This window comes from Somniosus microcephalus, chromosome 8 (assembly GCF_052327205.1).
Source record: "Somniosus microcephalus isolate GS21.2 chromosome 8, FLI_Smic_1.0, whole genome shotgun sequence".
In the NCBI taxonomy this organism is placed as follows: Eukaryota; Metazoa; Chordata; class Chondrichthyes; order Squaliformes; family Somniosidae; genus Somniosus; species Somniosus microcephalus.
Genome location: NC_140994.1, coordinates 59,774,267 through 59,798,274, shown reverse-complemented (window position 1 = coordinate 59,798,274; position 24,008 = coordinate 59,774,267). Strand labels below are relative to the sequence as shown.

Sequence of the window (24,008 nt, the reverse complement as noted above, 5' to 3'; positions counted from 1 at the left end):
CTGGAAGTATACAGCAGATCCTTCAGTATTTATAATGAGGGGAGACATTTCAACATTTCAGAAGCAGACCAATCAATTCTTATGCAAGGTTCCCTCCCTAAACGTTAACTCCCTCCTTTCTCACAGATGCCGACAGACTGGTGGGTTTCCACCTTTTTAATTCCAGATTTCCAGCATATGCTCCCCCCCTGCCCGTTATTTTTGAAGTCTCTTATGTTTGTATTGAAAGGCTTTTATAATTATTCAAAACAAATGTTATGGGTTTTGAACCGAACACACAATTAAGTACAGGAATGATCCCATCCAGACTTTACCACAACTAATCAGCTTACATTTTGATTTACATAATATTATGTGCAAGATATATCAATTTTCAGATATGGGTAGAGAAGTACAGTCTCCTATCTAACCTAACAAGTGCAAGGAGGTTACTGGAAATGTGTTACAAGCATGGAATTTTAAAATTTTACATAGGATATACAGCACAGAAACAGGCCATTCAGCCCAACCAGTCCATGCCAGCGTTTAAGCTCCACTCGAGCCTCCAGTCTTTGCTCATCTAAATCTCTCAGCATAAACCCCTATTCCCTTCTCTCTCATATGCTTGTCTAGCCTCCCTTTAAATGCATCTATACTATTCGCCTCAACTACTCCCTGTGGTAGCGAGTTCCACATTCTCACCACTCTCTGGGTAAAGAAGTTTCTTCTGAATTCCCTATTTGATTTCTTGGTGACTATCTTGTATTGATGGCCTCTAGTTATGCTCTTCCCCACAAATGGAAACATTCTCTCTGTATCCACTCTATCAAAAATTTTCATAATTTTAAAGACCTCTATTAGGTCACCCCTCAGCCTTCTTTTTTCAAGAGAAAAGAGAACCAACCTGTTCATCCTTTCCTGATATGTATACCCGTGCATTTCTGGTATCATCCTTGTAAATCTTCTCTGCACCCTCTCCAGTGCCTCCATATCCTTTTTATAATATGGCAACCAGAACTGTATGCAGTACTCTAAAGTGTGGTCTAACCAAGGTTCGATACAGGTTTAGCGTGGTTTACAGGTTTGCTGTGAAAGTAAATTAAAAGCTAAAAATGTCCTATGAGCAGATGTGGGAAGAGTCCAACATAGGTTTTAAAAAAAAAGTTTGCAAAGGATTTTATAAACATTCAGCAAAAAAAATACCATTATAGATGCTATTATAAACTGGGAAAAACTAAACCATGCAATATAAAGATTCACATGGTATGTATCACTGTTTCTGAATCATCAAATTAAACCTAGTTCTATTCCCAAATTATACAATACCTTCATTAGACTCTGACCCAATTAAAATCAGACATTTAAAAAATCTTGACCAAAGAAATACCAAACAAATCTAGTGGAAATAATTTTATTTAAAACCACCGACTACTTCAGAAATGCATAGCACTTCGTAAATTCTCCATTTTGGGATTTGTGCTATGTACCTTATAAAATAGATTTATTCTATTGACATATTAGCAGATTCTGGAAAACAATGCAAGGGAAAGTATTGCTTACTCTTTGAAAGTCTTATGTACTGAACAATATTTTAATATAAATATTGGATTAAAATAAGCAACTTTTTTTTTTTTAAACAGAAAAAGCATTTTTAATGCTCAAACATTTAAGTATAATATGAACTTCCAGAACCATCTGCAGAAAATAGGAGTTGAAGGTTAAATGGATGATAATTAATTAAAAGCAAAAACAGAGCACAGTTTTTAAACACAAGTGTCATTTTAGGTGAGGAGCTTCCAATAATTCAAAAACAGGTCTTTTCTTTAACATACAGACAAAAAAAACCAAACAATTGGTGATTTATAACACCAGAAAAAACAGGAGATTGCTACCGTAATCCCAGTATGTAAACAAATGAAGTATGTTGTACATCAAATATAAATCATCCATCATATTTGATATGGGAGGAAAAAAAAGTTGGTCAGTTACTTTAGAAATAAACTGAACATTGAAAGTGTTCTTGCATTCCAGTAGTACATTGATCAGTCTTGACAGTGGTTATGCAGATACAATTAAAATGTAACTAATGAGGTAGTTACCAATTGTGAAAGTGGTTTCCCTCAAGTGTTAATAAAACACATTTATTAAAGATAGTATTGCACAATGAGTACCCAATTAACAATTAAACCCTGGAGTCAGAAATAATGACAATACCAGAAAATGCTGCCATTAAAATTGTAGTCATTAGTCATCATAAGATGTACAAAAGTGGGCAGCATTAATAAACTGACCGAAATCATAGCCAATTCCTGAGGTAAAGCACCAAGCCTCCCAAACTAGCACTTTATCCTGTTAATCTGTCAGCCTTTCAAATCTCAATTCAACCTGTCAGATCAAATGCATCTGCAAGCATTTAGGTGGTATTTTTAATTATTTCTGTAAATATTAGTGCCCAATAATCCCCAACACCTACAAAATAAATTCTTGTGTTGTTGTTTCTCTTATTCTTGACATGTAGAAGAAAAATCTTATTATTTCAATATATAAATTACTATTAAAGCTAGTCCCACATTTAGTGTTGTATTTCAATAACTGGTTCAGATTCATGCAATTAGCTTTCAAAGCATGGTGCTGTTCAGGTTCAATGACCATTGACTTGGTAGCCCTGGTTATAAGGAACATTAATACAAGATTTAACTTCCACAGTTGTAGCTAATGACGTAGCAGCATTAGCTTGTATGGGTCCATGAGTTGCAAGATTAGCTTGGAGATTGGTAGGGCACGGTGGCATTGTGTATCTTGTTGCCTGACAACTCTGCTGTAAGGGTTGTGGGTGAGAAAACTGTAGTAGAGGTGAATGCTTTGGGTGTAAATATAGTGGAGTGTGCTGCTCAATCCAGGTTTGGGAGGAAGCTATAGGATGAGTTGAAAAAGCTGCTGGTCCAATCTGCTGAACTGATTGTTCGCCTTTCTGCTTGCCGGCTTCTTTTACATCATTGTCATGAGCACTACAATCAACAATGAAAAAATGTTAGTAGAGAGCCACCAAGTGCAGCAACCACTATTAAAAAGAATTACATTACACAAATTGAACTTACACCAACAGACGTTCAATACAAGGCAACAGAGCATCCCATGCATAAGCAGTAAGACGATGCAGTCGAATGGGCCATAAAGGAGAGAGTCTAAGAACAACTCGAGATGCTGCTATGCAAGCAGCAGCAACTACTGAAGGAAAATAATTTAGAAATCCATGATCTGTAAAGATAAAAGCATTGACTAAATTGAAAGCCCATACATTTAATTTACTAGTACATTAAGAATTACATCATTGTCTATCACTTCAACTAGTTAGATTTAGTCAGCATTGATCCAGTGCAGCAAAGCAGTACCGTGAAATGTCAAACATTGTAGCAATTCTGCCTACGTGGATCTTTTGCATGGAGAAGACTAGAAAAGTTTTTTTTTTTAAATCATGCCTGGCAAAGGAGATCTTAAGACATCACAAAAATCCATCTGTGAAAAGGCTACAAATGTTCAGAGTATGGATATAGACACATACTAATAAGAGTATTAGAAAATAAACTTTCCTTGTGTATGTGTGATCATCTCACCACAGGTTTCCAACTGTACATGCCTTTAGACAGCTGGAAGAGTAAAAAATACATTTTATATTTTAATTAAAAATATAGTTGGTTTCATTTTACTGGTCTGGACTTATACTGAATATTTCATTGTCAATGTTCCAAATGCATGGGAAGGGATAACTAAACCAAATTTACCTATAATTCTTCCCACCTCTAGCTCTTCTGTGTTTTTCTGGGTAAAACTCTGCACAAGGTAGGAATAGGTGAAACTGAAAAAAGTACGCAGATCGGTTTCATACACTAGATTTAGTTAGCATTGATCCAGTGATTTCATACACGTTGGAGCCGATTTTCACTTGATGGCACAAGTTAATTCTAAAATGATCAGGAACTGGTGCTAATCTCCCCCAAATGTTAACAGCACTCAAATTTTGAGAGTCAGTCATTTGCGTAATTAATTAAAGATCTAGTTGCAGAAGTGATCGGGTGTAGGCAGCATACTAGTGGTGGGAGTAGAAAATAACATGCAAGTGCGGTCAATTAAGGGGCACTATTAAAAGAGGGTGATCAAAAATTTATGAAAGCCTTCAAAGTCTCAAGGTATTTCAAACCATTACCAGGTTTTGCCAAGAGAGAGGGGCAGGTGATTGAGAAGTGACTGACAAATGAAGGGAAAGGCAGGAGTCTGCAGAAAGTGATGGAAAGCCCTGCATCTGACCCCCTATTTGATAGCTACTAAAGGGGCGGGCTGCTGCAGGAATTGATCAAGATAAGGGTTGTCCTTTGCCATCCAATGGTACCATCCCCATAGGCCAGGATTAGAGCTGCCAGCTGTATATTGTATGGTGGCTGCAGATAAGAAAGCTGGTTCTCTGATAAACCCACACCCTTTGAAGGCAATCCCACACCTCACTGCCAAGTAGGTGTGTCAGAACCTGTAGAGGCATCTTGATAAGTGCAACGAATCAGGCTTTCCTGGTCGATAATCACCAACATGGCTTCATTCATTCGGTACCATTGGAAACATTAAGTAGTGCGATGAGGCGCTTCTGAAGAACCGTCCAGCATAACAGTAAGTCAGGCCTTCACATGGACCGAGGTCAGCTGGAGAGCTGGAACCTCCACATACACCAACATCTACCAGGATGAGGGATGTTCACATCTTGTCTGCAAATGCAATGCATGGGTACAGAGGAGCACCTTGTGTTCATCTTCTTTGAGCACCTCAGATAGGAAGGGGGGGGGGGGGAGGAATTACTATTGGAAACCCTTTAATGCCAGCAATGGTGTTGGGGCAAAAAGTTAAAACAATCGGTACAAACAGCTGATGGGAACCCAAGTTCCAGTAGAAAAGGAAAATGAAAACGAGCTAGAAATGGCTTAAAAATGTTGATGAATCTTTTCCCTTGAAACTTCTTTCTGTATACAGCTCAGCACCTAGGAATCCTGGATGTGCATTTAAATCGGGAGTAATTTGGAAGTAGTGTGGACCCAGCATAAAGGCCGGAAGCATTACTACATCACTCCAATGTCATTTAACTATTATAATGAAGCTTCCAGGCAACGACTTCCTTTGCCCAGCTCCCCAACACACCAGAATGCAAGTCATGCACAAAAGAAGCAAAACCTGATATTACAGGTCTCTGTCCCTTTTTCTATGCCGCAACATCTCATGAACTGATACACACAGGGCATTTACAAGATGAAAAATGGTCCCACTGTGTGCTGAAATAAGATGGAAGGCTTCTTTAGCTTGCAGCCATAGATGTAAATTTCACTGGCAAAATACAGAATTTATAAGTTAAAGAAACCTCCAACACATTAGCATAATTAACATCCAGTTATTGCATCTCTTAGTAGCTTAACTGCCTTAATCACAAGGACAATGGATTATAAATAGGTCATCTATCCTCTTCTGGGATGTTAGTATTGTGCACCGTGTCAGTTGGTAGCACTCTCGCCTTTGAGTCAGAAGGTTTTGTGTTCAAGTACCACTCCAGAGACTTGAGCACAAAAATCTAGGCTGACACTCCAGTGCAGTACTGAGGGAATGCTGCACTGGCAGAGGTGCCATCTTTCGGAGGAGACGTTAAACTGAGGCCCTGCCTGCTCTCAGGTGGACGTAAAAGATCTCGTTGCACTATATCGAAGATGATCAGGGGAGTTATCCCAGGTGTCCTGGCCAATATTTATCCCTCAAGCAACATCACACACAGATTATTGCTCATTATCAAATTGCTGTTTGTGGGAGCATGATGTGTGTAAATTGGCTGCTATCTTACAACAGTGACTACACTTCAAAATTACTTCATTAGCTGTAAAATGCTTTGGACCAGAGGTTGTGAAAGGTGCTATATAAATGCAAGTCTTTATTTTTTTTGGACCAGATAGATTGAATTTGGGCACTTAAGGTTTGTTTAAAAATATTTGGTTAATTTTATACTGGGAGTCAAGTTGCAACTCCTCAAAGGATCTGCAAAGTTCTGCAATGCAGATGCCATAAACTTAGGTGTGGAGTGCAGTGAAACTCCATATTTAAACGCCCATGCCTATATTCAGGTTATCACATATTTTAACTGGAACACTTTTGTGCAGTCCTCAGGATCATTAGTCTAAGAAGTTACCATAGTACCTCCAATTCATTCCATCTTTAGTTGTAGGATAAAAAGTGACAAGCTGCCTCAAGCCACCATATGGGTGAGTCATAGCAAAAAGTGTTTAATTCAGATATTAACTATTAAAAACAAAAACTGATTCAGGAATTTCATTTGATTTGCATGAAAATAAATTTCCATTTTGTCAACAATGAACAGTTGCAAATGAAATGCATGTTATTTTATTGCACTTAGTGACATTCGTGAGCACATAATGGCCCAAAAATTACCGTGAAAATAACAGCAAGGCTAATAGCACTTGCCGTTATTTATGTGCAAATGCCACAACAACTTTAGGTGAGGGCAAATGCGTGATTAAATGCAGAAATGTACAAGTTGCCGTGCGAGATGCACCACTCGCTTCGCAAAAGCAGCATCTCGCTGTCTGGCTTCCCATTCAAATGCATGGAGCGGCATGAAGTTCCTGTACTTGCATGGTAGATAAGAACTAAACTCACCACAGAAAGTTAGGGCTTGTCCATTTCAGTCTATGTACCGCTTTAATGGCATGATAAGTGTTAATTACTGGCAGTCAACCTCTCTGGCACTGAAAATTAACTATTACAAGTGTGGAGTCTCATTCCTTCAGGTTTTAATTGTTGTTGGAGATTTTTTTTAAAAACTTTTTCTTTGTTTCTTTTCTCTCTCTCTCTCTCTCTGTTTCTTTTCTCTCTCTCTCTTTAATCCAATCTTTCCTTTATTTCTCTTTCTGTACCCGATTTGACATTGAATTCACCATTCTAACTTACACTTCCTTGTTCAAACCTTGCGCTGTTCATTTCACATTCCTTCAACCTGATTAAGATACATAGTTGCTTTCCCTGTTCACTCAGACTGCGCCATTTCCATCTCACACTTCCAGCAAATTGCAGAGCAAAATATCGTCGATATTAAATGGGCAAGAGCAAGTCTAACCATCAGCTGGTGTGTTTGTTGGCCTGCCACAGCAATTTTTGGGATGTTATTTTCAGCCGGTGCTCTAACAGTTTACGAAGAGTTCAAAATGACCTGATTTATCTAGTCATTTTAGTCAGTCAAAGAATAGAAAATTGTGTAAGCAAGGCTATTCTAGCAGAACATGAATTTCTACAAGAATGGACATTAGTAAAATCTTTTGAAATAGTTGAATTCATTTGATTTAAATTTTTTAAAATCAAATTACAAAAACTCATTAATCTATGCATGCGATCTTTGAGTAAATAGTTACAGATTTTGGTTTTGAGAAATAAATAAAATTACACGACTTCACTTAAGTATACTATACATGGTTGTACTGAAAATGTCCCCCCAACCCCACTCCAAACTTTATTTATAAATAAATAGGCAGTGAAAATGGGAATTATTACTTCGATTGTAGTGTTTGTGTAGATGGTTTGGGCACAACTTTCAGTCCAGAACGTCTTCCGGCAGACAGATTCCAGTGTACAAGTTATATGCAACTACATTTCGTTTTAAAACTAAACGTCACTAGTCCATTGGTACTTCAAAAGGGGCTAAAGTGAATTACAGTTGCAGAAATTCTAACTGTTGCCCAAAGTTCATGTGGGAAGGTAATGGTGTCCAACTTCTACCTACTGCAGACCAATCAGCTCTCTGGGACTGTTTGGATAAAATTTTCCTGGAAGCAAGTTTCCAGGAAACTTCTCAATAGTATTTTTTATTTCTCCAGCAGCTTATTTTAGAGACGCTGGAAAAAGGGAAAGCAGATTGTAATGTGGGACTCTAGTCTACCCCTCCTTCACTGGCACACTTTAGTTGCAGTATGTACTATATCCAGGGTGCACAGGACAACTCAGCAAGCGTACCTCAACAGCACCTCCCAAGCCTTGCGAACACTACAACGGAGAAGGACAAGAGCAGCTACATCATGGAAATACCATCACCTCCAGGTTCTCCTCCAAGCCACGCACCATCTTTACTTGGACATTTATTGCTGTTCTTTACCATTGCTTGGTCGAAGTCGTGGAATTCCCTACCTAACAGCATTTTTAGAGATATTCATTAAATGGGACCAGAGTGCTACACAGCAGCATGGGAAAACAGTGGGTGGGGGACTTCCCAGCAGCATGCCCCTTAGAATTCTGTAGTATTGTGGGCATGGGGAAAAGAGGGAGGAAGAAGTAGGTTTGTGTTAACTATAAATACCTTGTAAAGACACTTCTAGAAAGTATGCAGCGTATTTTTCTGTGTATAACTTGGTCTTCTCCAAGTAAACCATAAGGCATCCATCATGAAGGTCAGTTTCATGTACAGCAACAGAGAGGTAGTAATCAATAAAGTGGGCAGCAGTCGGCAGGCAGAGGTTCCACTGAAAAGATTCTAGTAACAAGAGCTCCATGTGCAACAAGTTCTGTTTGTTTAACACCAAGTTCATACTGGTCATACAACTGAGGCTGTTGAGTTGTTCAAGTTTGGGTACACGGTCTTCTTTTTCCTCAAACTTGCCTGATTTAATAATGAAACAAAACAAGATGTTTAATGTTAAACATATTTACAGTAACAAGTTTTACTAGAGTAAGCAAAGAGTGGTTAGAATTTTAGTTTGTATGATTTTTTAGTACACAAAATAGCGGTGTTCACTTTTGAACAATTATCGCTTTCAAAAGACCACTTCTTGTTCTTCAATAACCAGGTGTGGTTTTTGTTGCACAAAAAAAAGTTATAGTTTGTTAGTTATTTCTATAGTGATTAAAGACGAATGAAATAAAAATAGTTTTAGGTTGCAGTTATATTCCTACTTGTCAATGCAAAGCTGGGCTTCACCACAGAAGTAGTATTTGAAGTTGTACAAAAGGTTTACGTGTTGAATACCTTGAAAAGACACTGCCAGAAAGTAGGCAGAGTATTTTTCGGTCTATAACCTTGTCTTCAAGCAAACCATAGGCCAGCCACCATGAAGGTCAGTTTCAAAAGTGTCAGCATAACTTCAGGGTCTGGTCGCAATCGGAATGCACTATAGCCAATCAATGTGAAACCCCCAAGAAAACACCTCACACTTTTGGACTTGGTAAACTGCAAAGCAGAATTTAAAATGTGTTTCAGTCTATTAGATTCGCTGTGCACTTTTACATTTAAAAAAATGGTAATTAGTTTTTTTTAATGATACAAGGAAGCTGGAAACTCCTAACCCCCGTCCCAGCTTATAACAACTGCCACTGAAGTGGAGTTTTGCACCAAAGTCCTTGACTTGAATTCCACCCCCCCTCCAAAGGAAACATTCCAGGCCAAAAATCGCTGGCACTGAAACAAGAGAGAATAATGGTATGTCCTGCCAGTAGGTTTGTGTGTTCCACAAAAGGCTTCAGCAGAAGACATAGCGGTAGAAATTCGTATGTGTTGCACCCGTTTCAGGGGTAAAATGGGCACAAAGCATACCAATTGACCACTGGGACGGCCTGCGCCAATCTCCTGGGTGGACACCTAAAACAAGCTTTAAGGAGGGGCCCAATGCCTGTTGAAGGACCCCCTTCCTAAAACTGTGAGAAGTGACACAACACCAGGTTATAGTCCAACAGCTTTATTTGAAATCACAAGCTTTCGGAGCGCTGCTCCTTCGTCAGGTGAAGTGTCGAAGGAGCAGCGCTCCGAAAGCTTGTGATTTCAAATAAAGCTGTTGGACTATAACCTGGTGTTGTGTCACTTCTCACATTTGTCCACCCCAGTCCAACACCGGCATCTCCACATCATACCTTCCTAAAACTGGCTGCTGTGTTCAGGTTAATCAGGTCTACATGCAGTCCTTAAAAGGGACCACTGGAGGCCGCCACTAAAAAAGTTTCTTTAAAAGTTCTCACCGGAATGCTACTCACGGCTCCGGTTCTTAAAGGAGTGCTACTCCCAGCTCCACAGCAGTCCGAAACTCTGTTGGCGCCCCCCCCTGCCACGGCTAGGTCACGTCCCAATCGCCCCCCTACCCATAAGACATAGGAACAGGAGTAGGCCATTTAGCCCCTTGAGCCTGTCCCGCCATTCAATGAGACCGTGGCTGATCTGTGACCTAACTCCATATCCCTTAATACCTTTGGTTAACAAATAACAATTGACCTAGCATCAATTGCCATTTGTGGAAGAGAGTTCCAAACTGCTACCACCCTTTGTGTGTAGGAGTGTTTCCTAACTTCACTCCTGAAAAGGTCTGGCTCTAATATTTAGACTATGCCTCCTAGCCCTAGATTCTCCAACCAGCAAAAATAGTTTCTCTCTATCTACCCTATCTGTTCCCCTTAATATCTTAAAAAAACTTCAATCAAATCACCCCTTAACCTTCTAAATTCCAGGGAATACAGCCCTAGTTTGTGTACTCTCTCCTTGTAATTTAACCCTTGGAGTACAAGTATCATTCTGATAAATCTACGCGGCACTCCCTCCAAGGCCAATATATCCTTCCGATGTTGTGGTGCTCAGAACTGCTCACAGTACTCCAGGTGTGGTCTAACCAGGGCTTTGTATAGCTGTAGCATAACTTCTACCCCCTTGTATTCTAGTCTTCTAGATATAAAGGCCAGCATTCCATTAGCCTTTTTGATTCTTTTCTGTACCTGTTCATGACATTTTAATGATCATGACATCATCTGAAAATACAGCGTCAGTTTCCACATGTATGCTGATGACACCCAGCTCTACCTCACCACCACCTCTCTCTCAACCCTTCCATTGTATCTAAAATTGTCAGACATCCAGTACTGGATAAGCAGAAATTTCCGACTAAAACTAAATATTAGGAACAACAACAAATATTTATATATAGTGCCTTTAATGTAGTAAAATGTTCCAAGGCACTTCACAGGCATATTATAAGAAGAAAAATTTGATGTCATTGTCTTCGGTCCCCGCCACAAACTCCGTTCCCTAGGCACGAACTCCATCCCTCTCCCTGGCAACTGTCTGAGGCCGAACCAGGCCATTCACAACCTTGGTATACTATTTGACCCGAGAGGAGCTTTCGATCACATATCCTCGCCATCATTAAGATTGCCTATTTCCACCTCGGAGCATCGCCAGACTCCATCCCTGCCTAAGCTCATCTGCTGCTGAAGCCCTCATCCATGCCTTTGTTACCTCTAGACTTGACTATTCCAACGCACTCCTGGCCAGTCTCCCACGTTCTACCCGCTGTAAACTTGGTCATCCAAAACTCTGCTGCTCGTGTCCTAACTCGCACCAAGTCCCGTTCGCCCATCACCCCTGCGCTTGCTGACCTACACTGGTTCCCGGTTAAGCAGCGCCTCCATTTTAAAATTCTCATCCTCGTTTTCAAATCCTTCCATGGCCTCACCCTTCCCTATCTCTAATCTCCTCCAGCCCCACAACCCTCTGCGATATCTGCGCTCCTCTAATTCTGCCCTGTTGCGCATCCCCAATTTCAAATCGCTCCACCATTGGTGGCCGTGCCTTCAGCTGCCAAGGTCATAAGCTGTAGGATTCCCTCCCTAAAATCGCTCAACCTCCCTATCCTCCTTTAAGATGCTCCTTAAAATCTACCCCTCATCTGCCCCAATATCTCATGTGGCACGGTGTCAAATTTTTTGAGATAACGCAGCTTGGGATGTTTTACTATGTTAAAGGCGCTTTATAAATAAAAGTTGTTGTGGTCTCTATGTACATGGACGCCCAAATCTCCTTGGGCATCCGCTGTTTCGAACTTTGCCATTTAGAAAGTACTCTGTTCTATCCTTTTTATGTCCAAAGTGGATGACCTCACATTTGCCTACATTGAAATCCATTTTCTGCAGTTTTGCCCAGTCGCTTAATCTATTCATCTCTCTTAGTAATGTTATGCTTCCATCTACACTACACTGCTTACAATGCCGCCTATCTTTGTGTCATCGACAAACTTGATGACCCCAGTGAACATTTCCTTTTTTTGACTCTGCATCCTTTTGCACCCCCATACCTCTTAAGAACCATGGTGTGTTATTCCATGTTAAAATGAGCTATGAAAATACAAGTTGTTGTTGAAGCACAATGTGTGCACTATTCCAGTGTGTGTCATTATTTAGATAAGGTTCTTTCCATTAATGTCCAGTGCCAGAAATTTACTCATGTAAATAGGGTTTTTGCTGATCTTACGCCAAAAGTTATGACAATCAACAGAATTCCTGGCCTAAGAGTTTTACTATATCTTGTAGATAATTTCAAGTCTGGACAGTCTTCCCAGTGGCATAAATTGCTCAGAAGGCAAAGGTTCAGTAGCATCACTGGATATATGTCAATCACAATTAGGACAGCTAATCAGAATCTGAAATCAATTAACCGAGGAGCAAAGAGCTACTTCAGTATCTTTAATCATGTTTGAGTGGTTATCCACAACAACAAGAACTTTTCCCCACATCTCCAACCTGCTTTCTTCAATGGGCAGGTACTCCTCGCATGCCATGCTGCTTTCTTCATGTTGTAGAAATCTGTACTTGCGCCCATAAATGAAGCTTCCAATCCCTCTTTTTGAACAGATACCAATTCCAATGGAGACATTTATGGAAGCACTCCTCCACCTTATCAATAGTGGTTTTCACCCTAGTTCTTGGTAAAAAAGAACTTTAAACTAATAAATGGAGGGAGGGGGTGGGTGGGGCTTAGTCAGGGGAAAAAAAGTAATAGTTTAAAGATTTTTTTTTTTTTTAAAAAAGGATACGAGCAGAGTTCAGGACACAAACAGTGATAGATACTCCAGGTGAAGGGTATACTAAATTAACTAAAGTAGGTACAGCAGGAATAACAAATAAGAAATGTGTTCAGTTAAACAGTGAGAAAGAAAGCATCAGGGCAGAAGGAAAGGTAGGGTCTCTTGCACAAATAAGAGTTTTATATACCAACACATGGAGTATAAGAAATAAATTGAGTGAATTAGAGGCTCAAATACAGCTTAGAGGGTATGACATGGTGGCAAGCTGGTCATGATTGGGAGTTAAATATTCCCATTATAAAAGGTCTCAGAAACAATAGGAAAACTAGAAGAGGAGGAGGAGTAGCCTTATTAATTAAAAGATACTATTGCAACATTAGTAAGAGAGAATATAGGTAAGGGAAAGCAATCAACGAAGCCTCTGGTTAGAATTGAGGAATAAGAGAGGACTTTAAAAAACTAATGGAAGTGGTCTACAGGCTTGATAGCAGCAATGAAGTGGCAAGATGTAATAATTCAGAGATTAGAGAGGCTTATAGCAAAAGCAGAGTTGTTTTAATGGGAGACTTTAATTTTCATATAGATTGGGAAGAGCAGAGTAATTAATTTCTTGAGTGCATTCAAGATAGTTTGCTGGAGCTATGTTCTAGAACCAACAAGATTTATTAGATTTAGTAATGAGCCAGACTTCAATAATAATCTAACAGTAAGGGAACATTTATCGAAGTGATCACAATATGATTGAATTCAATGTTAGGTTTGAAAAAGGAGAAATGCAGCACTGTTATTCTAGGTTTTGGGAAGGCTCAGGATAAGACAGAGATGGACAACAGCAAACTGGTCAAAACTGTTATCAGGTAAAACTGCAGATGAACAATGGAAGGCATTCAAAACAGAATTTAGCTTAATGCAGAACAAGTATATACCCCCAGGGGCAAGAGCTCTACTTAGCAAATAAAACAGCCATGGTCAACAAAAGATGTGAGAGACAACACAAAACTAAAGGAAAGAGCATACAAATGTGCAAAGAATAGTGTAGATCCAGGGGACTGGGAGAGATATAAAGAACAGCAAAGAAAGACAAAAAAAAAGCAAGAGCTGCAAAAAGGGAATATGAAAAGAAACTGGTGAGGGATATAAAAAGATCAACACAAAAGGGTTTTAACAATTATTATTAGAAAAGGGTATTATTTAAATGGTGAAAATCTAGGAACAGTGGAGGTCCAAAGAGATTAAGGGGTCATGGACACAGATCACTAAAATGGAGTAGTCAGCAATATTCCCTGTAATTTGTTTTTAAAAACAGATGCAGGTAATATTGCAACTGAAAATAAAGGAAAAAGCAGACTTGTTGAATAATTACTTTGTGCCAATCTTCACAGTAGAGGAAGAGGATAATATACTTAGCATTCCAGGGAAACTAATAATAAATCAAGGACTGGAATTCACTAAAGTTAACATAAGCAAGAAAACAGTATTAGAAAAAATATAGTGGCACTAAAGACTGACAAATCCCCAGAATCTGATGGTTTCCACTCCAGGGTTTTAAAGGAAGTGGGTGAGGAATTTGCAGACGTTTAAGCCATAATCTTACACAGCTCTCTCGATTCAGGAATTGTCTCTTTAAATTGGAAAATTGCAAATGTAACTCCATTATTTAAAAAGAGAGAAACAAGGAAATTATAGACCTGTTGGTCTAACATCCATTGTGGGGAAGTTATTGGACTCTAATTAAGGACAGAGTGACTAAATTTGAGCTGATTAGAGAAAGTGCCAACATGGATTTGTAAAGGGAAGGTTATGTCTAACTACTGTAACTGAATTTTTTGAGGAAGTAACTTAAGTAGGAGACAGAGGGATGTATGACTGTAGCTTATATCGACTTCCAGAAGGCATCCAATAAGGTTCCAATAAGAGACTGTTAGCCAAAATTAAAGCTCATGGAATTGAAGGCAAGTTATTGACCTGGTTAGGTGGTAGAAGATAGAGAGTAGGGATAATAATGAGTATGTATTCCTAATTGGAAGGAAGTGACTAGTGGTGTCCCACAATGATCTGTGATGGGCTGCAACTATTCACTATATTTATTAATGACTTAAATAACACAATAGAGAGCCATATAGACAAGTTTTCTGATGACAAAGATTTAAGTAGTGTAGACGGGAGCATAAAATTACAAGAGACATTGATAGATTAAGTGAATGGGCAAAACTATGGCAGATGGATTTCAACACAGGCAAGTGTGAGGTCATCCATTTTGGACCAAAAAAGGATAGATCCAAGTATTATTTAAATGGTGAAAATCTAGGAACAGTGGAGGTCCAAAGAGATTAAGGGGTCATGGACACAGAGCACTAAAATGGAGTAGTCAGCAATATTCCCTGTAATTTGTTTTTTGTGCACAGTCTCTTTAACTGGCTGCATGGCCCATTCAAATTTCCACTCATGCATGGTTATTGCCACTGAAAAGCCGATGAGCGGCCTGCGCAGGGCCTCCAGACCACAGCGTGGCTGCCCAGCTTAGTGGGAACGTTGGTAGTCAGGTACATAAAATAATCAAAAAGGCTAATGGAATGTTAGCTTTTATAACTAGAGGGCTAGAATATAAAGGGGAGGAGTTTTGCTATAGCTATTCAAAGCCCTGGTTAGACCACATCTGGAGTATTGTGTACAGTCCTGGACACCACACCTTAAAAGGATATTTGGCCTTGGAAAGGGGACAGTGCAGCTTCACCAGAATGTTGCCAGGGCTCCAAGGGTTAGATTCGGAGTCGAGATTACATAAACTAAATTTGTATTCCTGGAATAGAGAAGGTTAAGAGGTGATTTGATTGAGGTTTTTAACATTTTGGACGGAATTGATAGGGTAGATATAGAGATAAACTCTTTCCGCTTGGTGGAGTAGTCTGGGACAAGGGGACATAACCTTAAAAATTAGAATCAGGCCATACAGGAGGGAAGTTTATGAAAGGCTTTTTTCATGCAAACAGTAGAAGAAGTGTGGAACTCTCTCCCACAAGAAGCAGTAGATGCTAGCTCAATTAATCATTTTAAATCCAAGATTGATAGGTTTTTGATCACCAAGGGTATTACAGGATATGGAGCCAAGGCAGGTGGATGGAGTTAGGATACAGATCAGTCATGATCTCACTGAATGGTGGAACAGGCTCGAAGGACTGAATGGCCTACTCCTGTTCCTATGTTCAAAATTTGCCGAAATGCTTCTTGTTCTCAAAGTTCCAGAGGAATTCCAATAATTGCAAAGCATTTGGCTCTGATCTGAAGATAACAACAACAACAACTTGCATTTATATAGCACCATTAACATAGTAAAATGCCCCAAGGTGCTTCACAGGAGCGTTATCAAACAAAATTTGACACCGAGCCACATAAGGAGATATTAGGGCAGATGACCAAAAGCTTGGTGAAAGAGTTAAGTTTTAAGGAGTGCCTTAAAGGGAGGAGAGAGAGGTAGCGAGGTTTAGGCAGAGAATTCCAGAGTTTAGGGCCCAGGCAGCTGAAAGCACGATCGCCAATGGTGGAGTGATTAAAATAGGGAATGTGCAAGAGGCCAGAATTGGAGGAATGCAGAGAATTCAGAGGGTTGTAGGGCTGGAGGAGGTTACAGAGATAGGGAGGGGCGAGGCCATGGAGGGATTTGAAAACAAGGATGAGAATTTTAAATTTGAGGCGTTACCGGACCAGAAGACAATGTAGGTCAGCAAGCACAGGGGTGATGGGTGAATGGGACTTGGTGCGACCTAGGATATGGGCAGCAGAGTTTTGGATGAGCTCAAATTTATGGAGGGTGGAAGATGGGAGGCCGGCCAGGAGAGCATTGGAATAGTCAAGTCTAGAGGTAACAAAGGCATGGCTGAGGGTTTCAGCAGCATACGAGCCGGAGGCAGAGGCTGACGATGTTACGGACGTGGAAGTAGGCGTTCTTGGTGATGGCGCAGATATGTGGTCGGAAGCTCGTCTTGGGGTCAAATACGACACCAAGGTTGTAAAAGGTCTAGTTTAGCCTCAGACAGTTGCCAGGGAGAGGGATGGAGTCGGTGGCTAGGGAACAGAGTTTGTGGCAGGGACTGAAGACAATGGCTTCGGTCTTTCCAATATTTAGTTTTGAGGAAATTTCTGCTCAACCAGTACTAGTTGTCAGGCAAGCAGGCTGACAATTTAGAGACAGTGGAGGGGTCGAGAGAGGTGGTGGTGAGGTAGAGCTGGGTGTAGTCAGCATACATGTGGAACTGACCAGATTTGAAATGATTCAAGTTAATTGTATTAACTTTGCCACAAGTACCATTGCCAACTCTTCCAACAAGGCACTCACATTTATTCCCTTCTAAATGCCAGCAAAATACTCCTGAAACACCATTGTCCTTTGGTCTACCTTTGGAACTGCTTATTCTAAAATCAGGCTGCTGATGTACACTTCACATCGTTCACCTTATTTTTTAATTATATATTTCATTTTTGCATCTTGTAGAGACATAAAATTATGTTGACAAATAGGATCTTAAGTTATCTAATGAAAGTCTTTTTCCCCTGGCATCATATATTTCAACCTCCTGATTCTGCTACATAAGACAAACTCCTAAAATGAGAAATTATTAAACTCCAAAACATGTAACACAATGAGCAGTATCACCTTTTCAGTATGCATATTTTTTTAATGATCTAGTATTAAAAAAGCATAGCCTTCAAAAGGTTAATGAAGTTTATTATACCCAAACAAAACACAAGATGCAAGTAGTCACTTACTATAATGAAAAAAAGGAACTCTAATTCCGAAATAAAGAGGTTAAAATGCAGAACAAATTATACTACAAGTCTGCCATTATAGCACACATTTTCTATCAGCATCACACTTGCTGCCAGTCACATCCTGACTTACAGGAGCAAGCCATAGGAAGTCTGCTGATAAAAAGAAAAAAGTGTATATTTATGAAATTAAGTTTTATTCAGTTTTGAGGTATCAACTACGAGCACATCTTGTAGCACTGTTCAAAGGGAGTCAGATGATACACTGTTTTATAACAATAAAAAAGGGTGTTATACCATAAAATACACATATGTATTATCACAGCCATTGATTTATGGTGACTAGGGTGTTGGGGGTTCTGAATTTTGATAGGACTGGGGAAAGAGGTTTTGGGGTTTACTAGCATGGGTAAGGTGCATCTTAAGGTTTACAGCATTGGAATGGGCTCCTTGATTTTCTCTTTAATAGAATAACCTACAAGAGTAAGTAGGATTGGTGTATTTCAACAACTACAATTCATTTTATAACCTTAGATTTCAAATGATGCAAGATAACTAAGCAATCTATGCAACAGGTAGTTTTTCCTCATAACTTTTAAAATGTTACTATGCTTTATAAATAACGTCACATAAATTATAGAAGCAATTTACCCTGGTGTATCGAGTTTCTGGAGGACACTCTTCCAGGGACAGTTCCACAGCTGCTGACAGCGCTCCACTACCTCCCCCAAGTAATCAATCTTCAAGCACAAACTTCCAGAGTGATTGTCTGTAGAATGGTTGACTGTAGGGGCATCATGGCTGATCTATTCACACAGCTGCATGTACAAACACTCTTGCAGTAGCATCACTAGACAGCGATCAGGATCAGGAAACCTGGCCTCTAGACAGTAGAGTTCAGGCTAGCTTTGAACCTATTGCTGTCCTGGTGAAGATCTCCTTACATACCACAGATGAGGGATTGGCCCCGAAACCTTCCTGATGCATTTATCCACCTTGAAGGCCAATCTTGGCGAATCATACACTTGTGTTTTGCATGTACATTCCTGATTTAGGCAAAATTTTCCTTCAAAAAAGTTAATTGGTTCTTAATACAAATTAATTATTGTATCTGCACAGCCATAATCAAAGTTGTTATGTCAGACTTGTTTTTGGAGTTTGTAACAACAATACTGCAAAACGTGGATCTTGAAAAAAATTGTGCATCAAAAATGAAAACATCTGGAAAAACATTTCAAATTCAAGGAAAAAAATTATGTACAATTCTTTGAAAATGTACAATACACCACACTTACTTGCCAAAAGTAAACAGGAGAGTGCCACCAGATGCAACTGCTGAACAGAAACATCATAACGGTCCATAAATAAATCTAGAAGGTAAACAGCAAGGTGACGAGCAGTGGGGCAAAGATGAAAATGATTGCTGATGATTGCAAGAAGATCTGCAAAATAACGTCTGATGTTCAGCTGAGGAGAGTGGCTTTTGTAGGGCGGTAGTCTCAGCTCCTGAGTAAAATGAAAATAGTAAAGAACATACTTTTAAAGAGTAACGGTGATATTATAAAAAGATCTCATCAAAAAAGAGAAACTGAAGCCCAGCAGTTTTTAAATATGTGAATTGCTTAAGAAAAATAATTGCATATTGGACCAGTGAGACAGCTTTGCCATATCAACTAGAAAATTAGTATTTGAATCTTTGTTCTAATTTTTCCTAGGGATGATGATTTTCTAGTTTCAACCAGTTGGGAATAGTTAGGGGGAAATCATTGAGTGGGGGGTGGAAGGAAGAGAATAGGAAGCAAGACGTCTTGCTCCACCAGTCAATCCTACTCCTACTAGGCAGATTAAACAGCAGCACCAAATGACCTCTGCAGCTTTACTTGATGGATGATGACAGTATGAGTGCAGATGACAAATTTGGGACAAAGAAAAAAATAAGTTCTGGTGTCACTCAAGTAAAAGTCATCTGCATGGCGTTTATTTTTTTTTACTAAAATGCTTTCTCAGACAGGCTGCACCAATGCCTCAAGTGGTACTGAGCCACTATAGACCAGTAAAGTTCCATATTTGATCCATGAACTGTGCCAAGTAAGCCAATGGCAGTGGTAAGGGCACTACAATTTGCCTCTGCATCTCCAAAATGGATGGGGAGGAAAAAGGGAAGAAAATAAGGGGACAGAACAACAGCTAGAGTTCCTGCTATTCCCTGACCACTGCTGGAAAGTGTGTGTGGACACTGAGCGAGGATAGGATTAAATGTGACTATGATGCCCTCCATGATTGAACAGCCTGCAGATACTCATTGTCTAGAATAATGCTTAAACGAAGACCACTTAAGCGAGTTACTGGGGGCTGGCAACACCTGTAGAAACACAGCCCAGCATAGGTCTCTGCCTTTAGGAGAGGAGGGGGAAGAAAATGGGAAAAATGCTTTTGTCAGATGTATGGAGAAGAAAAAGTAGCAAGACATATAGATCTTCCTTTCCAAAAGGGAGGCAGAAATTATCTGATGTTTGAGAACGTGAGAAGAAGAAAAAACCTGAATGCACATTGCAAGATTTATACTCTTACAAGCCCAGATATATATTATGTTCAAAGTTACCGATTATTATAGCAGCCTGCAGCAAACTGATTTCAAAACATAGAATAGTACAGCACAGGAGGCCGCCATATGGCCCATCGAGTCTGCGCTGGCCCTTTCAAAGAGCAATCCAGTTAGACCCACTCCCCCGCTCTTTCCCCATATCCCTGCAATTTTTTTCTCCTTCAAGTATTTATCCAATTCCCTTTTGAAGGCTACTATTGAAATCTGTATTAAGCTACATTAGAATAACCTGATATGAATTTCATTGATTTGCATCAAAGTTTAAATCGAACATCCAGAGTTAGGAGGTCTAACTCTAAATTAAATAGCTTAATTATCACCATTTACTTTGCAATAGGACCTCTATGGAACGTCAGCTGCAGGCACTCAACAAAAGCAAATTTGCAGATAAAATGTAGACAGAGCTAGAGAATAAACCCGTTAACAATACAATTCTGTATTTATTCTCAATTCTGAAGGATCCGGACCAAAATTTAAGTTGTAAATAGGAAGTATCAAAAACTGGTCACAACTTAAATACAAACAAATCTTAATCGGGTTAGTATAAATAGCGTATCTGTATTCCTGCTCCATCGCAAATCTCTACTATTCAGTATAGCTATGGCATAAGATTTATTGTTTTTTTCAAAAATCTAATGCATTAATACACAAGGAGGGTAAATTTCCTGTGTGGTGCGTCTTACAAATTGTAAACCTGTTTTATAAAAAAGAGTTGTAGACTATAGTTTCACTTGGCACAGAAGAACGGTTTCTCCTGTTTATTAGCTTTAACCCTTAAACTACCACACACTTTTGTATACTTTAAGACAAGTTTGTAATTTGATACTGTCCAAACACAATCTAGTTAAGTGCAAAGATGCAACATGAATACGGGGTGGGGTAGCTGGATCATGGGAGAACGAAACACATCACCAGTCTAAAATGAATCGGACTCAAATTAACCACTTAACTCTGAAATAGTCTTTGCATCACTTGTTGCATTTCCCTTCCCACTAAATTAGAGTCGGAGCAAAGAAATAACCTACATCCAAAATTATTCAATATTTTATTAGATAGCACATACAGTGGGACACCATTTTTGCCCTAGTATAAACTAGGCTTGTGAGCCATTCATGTCAGACTGTATCAATAGGTATGAACTTAATTTGATCTTCTATCCAAAGGGGAACAGGCTATGAAAACTGCTACTAGGAACAGAAGCACCAATGCATTTTCAGATGAATCAGTACAGCAAATATAGAATTTGCTCCCATGTAAAAAGAGGTAGTAATTTTGCCTCTCTAAGACATGGGGATCAATATAACACAAGGAGATAGTAGTCAGACTACACAATTACTGTGGAATTTATTGTACTGCATACAAATTATCATTTTCCTCAACCCCAAAAGGCTTTCAAGTATCAAATATAGTTGCAATACCAATTTTATACAACTCAGAAAACAATATTTTACTGTTCTGGCCTTATTTGTCATAAGCACAGATCCCAGAATGTCATACAGAGTAAATGTAATCATTTTTGCACCTATCAACGTGTATGTGTGTATGTACTAAAACCTTCATGTTTTTAAAACTAGATTCAGTTCTGCCATTTATTAAAATATAAATGTTAGTGTGAGTTTGAGAGTTGCCAAATGTATGCCAATTAAATTAATTTACAAAAAATGATTAAACTTCCTAATGAATCCTTACAGTTTTTTTTACAAATTAATGTGAAGAATTCTAAAAATTATATAAACATCATTTAAAATTTATTATGCTTGAATAAGTACAGGCCTGTCCTAGTTTTTGTGGCCAAGTAGATCCACGGCTCAGAAGGGTCCTCCAACAAATAAGTACCACCAACTGAAGATACTTGATTGGTGAGCTATTCAATTGTGTGAAATATAAAATTTACAAACAATGTAAACAAGCCCTGAATGCAACCCAGCTGTTCTTAGCCAACTTCATCTTAATCAGTGGGGTGGTTATAGATTTACCTTTAAAGTCAGATAGTTACCTTTCTTTGATTGACAACCTAAAACTACAGTGTTAATGACATAAAAGTTAATGAGAGTACAGAACACTAAAATCTTAAAGTACCAGTACGATTATTACTATTTATAGAATTGTATACTGTACTGGGCGCGTGTTATTTAAAGCAATTGTGCAGCATTTTATCTGGGCCTGTCAGCTTAAGAACACTTCTCAATAAAAAAAATGAAGCAAACTGTCTAGATCACCGAGACAGGTACATTAGTTGAGAGAAGAAATCGAGTACATTTAATAGAAAAGCTTTCAATTAAGGATCGAAAGTCAGCCTCTACACAACTCTGGCTTGAAAGTTAAATTAAAAAAAACGTTCTTTGCCCGCCTCACAGGTAAATCGAGCCCGCAAGATTGTGCCTGCAGTCTAACAGCCCTTCACTTGGTGTTTACACAGGGGATGTACCTTGATGCGAAGAGCCTGATGGATATCGGCAACCACTTGTCCTTTCCACCACTGTTCCTCCAGCTCCATCGGACGCAACAATGATAAGTTAAATTGTTTGCTTCTGGAAAAGAAAAGGCAAATGCCTAACCAAAAACACACAATAGCACCCCTTCAGTATTTAGACTGAACGGGTCACAAACCTCTTCCGTCCTTATCAACCCGACAAATTAACGCTAGCCAATTGTTTGTACTCACCAGACAAACCTGACATCTACTGATGAGAAATGCTCGATCTCGCTAATGACCAGTTTCAATTGCGATTGCAAAAACATTCTGCCCAGCGCAGCTGAAAGTTATTTTTTGTGTGTGCGCGTCTCTCTGTTGTGTTGACAGCAAAGCAGATCTACAATCTCAAAATACACTTAGCAGCACTTTGGAGCCTGCATGTAAATTACAAAGCTGCAACTGCAGCAGGAAGTGTTGAGTCCAGAGCAACGCGTGCCTATTCATTGGAGAACAAACACTTCCGGGACCAAGTATACCACCAACAGCCTGATTTGTAGTTTTGCATCTCCTTGTTTGTTTCACTAACGAGAGCTAAATGGTTATAAAATGTTTAGTCGCTCTGTAAACAATTAAGCACAGGCATTCTTAAAACGTTGTCTTTCAAATTGCACGTTGATCAACGTTTACTTGCCTTTCCCGTTCATTTCAGGCTGCTTGTGTTAGTTACAACGTTACATTTCTTAGGTTTGTTTTGATTCTGAAAGCCTCAACGAAACGAAAGAGATCGCTGCACTTCGCCATCTCAACTCCGACTGGTACCTGTCTCACCTGCAGTCACTGCAGTAGTCCTGGTCCTTCTTGGGACGCTGCTGGTTTGTTCCTGTATCGGATTTCATTCCAGTTATGTAATTCTGGTATTCACCGTGACACTCATAACTTTCTCAGTACAGTTAGCTGGTTTAGTGAAGTAGGATCACAGACGCGCGAACAAAATAGACAAAGACGGCAATATAAAAAGTTGGATCGGAGAGCAAGACGTTTAGAGACACAGAGCAAATACGCAGAGTAATAGCAAGAAAATAAGGAGAAAAAAATCGATAAGAAAACGATAAAGACTATGACAAAATAAAATGAAAGAATGCAGAGTAAAAAAAAACAAAAAAATGAAGGAGTTGGAGTTGAACGTAACGATAGTAAATATTAAGTAAATGGCAGAATTTAAAAACAAATGAAAAGTAAGCGGTGGTTACAAGGCAGTAATAAGGTTTATAACTCCAGCGTGAGACCGCAGGTGTGATTATTGTTTTAAAGTCACTGATATATCTTTTATTTTATTTGACGTATATTCGTTGATCTCCGTGGCATTGCCCAGGGATTTACA

General features: G+C 39.2%; 1 protein-coding gene across 3 annotated transcripts in view; it reads right to left on the bottom strand.

Annotated features, from left to right (window-relative positions):
- Positions 1 to 1,374: 1,374 nt before the first annotated feature.
- The window catches only part of ccnj (cyclin J), a 71,764-nt gene continuing 49,130 nt past the window's right edge, over positions 1,375 to 24,008 (bottom strand). The window contains exons 1-6 of one of the 3 annotated variants that reach the window (XM_085994761.1): positions 23,456 to 23,660; positions 22,640 to 22,742; positions 18,902 to 19,112; positions 8,366 to 8,665; positions 3,078 to 3,237; positions 1,375 to 2,987 (exon numbers count right to left, since the gene is read on the bottom strand). In XM_085994761.1, the coding sequence (XP_085850887.1) occupies positions 2,621 to 2,987; positions 3,078 to 3,237; positions 8,366 to 8,665; positions 18,902 to 19,112; positions 22,640 to 22,742; positions 23,456 to 23,523 (1,209 nt within the window). In that variant the 5' untranslated portion in view covers positions 23,524 to 23,660 and the 3' untranslated portion in view covers positions 1,375 to 2,620. Of the gene's footprint in view, positions 2,988 to 3,077; positions 3,238 to 8,365; positions 8,666 to 18,901; positions 19,113 to 22,639; positions 22,743 to 22,876; positions 23,216 to 23,455; positions 23,661 to 24,008 lie in introns of those variants that run through there. The other 2 variants (XM_085994762.1, XM_085994763.1) reach the window with 2 other exon arrangements.